Source organism: Condylura cristata, unplaced genomic scaffold (assembly GCF_000260355.1).
Source record: "Condylura cristata isolate star-nosed mole 26May11 unplaced genomic scaffold, ConCri1.0 scaffold00022, whole genome shotgun sequence".
Classification (NCBI taxonomy): domain Eukaryota; kingdom Metazoa; phylum Chordata; class Mammalia; order Eulipotyphla; family Talpidae; genus Condylura; species Condylura cristata.
This window is the reverse complement of record NW_004567123.1, coordinates 19,415,001-19,416,397: the sequence shown is the minus strand read 5'-3', so window position 1 is coordinate 19,416,397 and position 1,397 is coordinate 19,415,001. Positions and strand designations below refer to the sequence as shown.

The window sequence follows — 1,397 nt, the reverse complement described above, 5'->3', positions numbered from 1 at the left end:
CCCGCCCCCCGCAGCAGCTTGGGATCCACTCACCTAGCTGTGTTGTCTCAGTTTATATCCAGGGCTTTGTCGGGGCTGCTGGGACAAAGGTCAGCAACAGGTCTGCGGCTATCCTCAGGTCTCTGGTTCTCTACCTTTTTTTTTTAAGCTGACAGTTTGTCTCACTATTTGTATATCATTGAGGGCAGAAACAATGTCTTTATTTTGTCTTTTAACATGTGCTTTAAAAAATGAATATATGAAGGATAATACAGACAAAAAGAACTAGCAAAGAACCTTGTCTGTTGTTTTGGCTTTCTTTTAGTAAGCAATGGCATCAACCATTCTCCTCCTACATTGAATGGTGCCCCTTCGCCACCACAGAGATTCAGCAATGGTCCTGCCTCTTCCACATCATCTGCACTAACAAATCAACAATTGCCAGCCACTTGTGGTGCTCGGCAGCTTAGCAAGTTGAAACGCTTCCTCACCACTCTGCAACAGTTTGGCAATGACATCTCACCTGAGATTGGGGAAAAGGTTCGGACTCTCGTTCTTGCACTAGTGGTAAGTATAATATCACTGTTAACAACTAGCTGTGTGGCTCAGAATTGAAACCAAGGGGTAAGTAGATATTTCTGTTCATACCCAAACCTATAGCAATGTACAAATTCTACAAAGTATAGTGGTTTTATGTAACTTGTATAAAATTGTTGAGTTGCAGATTTCTGTTATAGGTAGTCAAGGAACAAAATCTGTAATGGTTACCTTATTGGTTCTTAAAGTGTTCCAATGATTTAATTTTTCTCATAACTGGATTTCACTTGGCCCACTAAGTTTCATCCGTATTAATGCAGGATTTGGTTTGCGTAATATATTCAGAACCTGCGGCCTTATTTCCAAACCAGAGAGAAAAAAGAAGTAGTAAGTTTAATTTTCAAAATAACTTATAAAATTATTAGTTTTATGGTGTAAAAGGGTATCAAGGGGCCCTCCCTGGTGGCACAGTGGGTAAGGACGCAGCATTGTAAGTTAGCTGCAGCTGCAGCCACTTCAGTTTGAGTTCGATACCTGGCCTGGGAAGTGATCCACGTACAGCAGACCTCTCTTGTCTTGCCTTCTGCTCCCCACTCTGTCTCTGTTGAATCCTCTCACCACCCTGCATCTCTGGCTTGTACCCCATTTCTGTATGCATAAATAAATAAATCTTTTTTTTTTTTTAAATGGTATCAAGGGCCCTCCCTATTGACGCATAATGCTGAGGCCAAAGCTCAGCATTAGGAAGCTGTCCACAGCCACTGCAGCGTGAGTTTGATCCCCAGTCAGGGAAGTGACCCACATGGCACAGCAGACCTCTCCTATCTCACCTGCTGCTCCCTCAGCAGTGCATTTCAGTCAGTTTGCCTTTTCTGCTCCCC

The 1,397-nt window shown here is 43.0% G+C and overlaps 1 protein-coding gene across 3 annotated transcripts in view; it reads left to right on the top strand.

The window, feature by feature from the left end:
• The window catches only part of CBFA2T2 (core-binding factor, runt domain, alpha subunit 2; translocated to, 2), a 92,778-nt gene that overhangs the window by 71,031 nt on the left and 20,350 nt on the right, over positions 1 to 1,397 (top strand). For all 3 annotated transcript variants that reach the window (XM_012728400.1, XM_012728399.1, XM_004687278.2), the window contains exon 3: positions 305 to 546. In XM_012728400.1, coding sequence (XP_012583854.1) covers positions 305 to 546 — 242 coding nt within the window. The remainder of the gene's footprint in view (positions 1 to 304; positions 547 to 1,397) is intronic.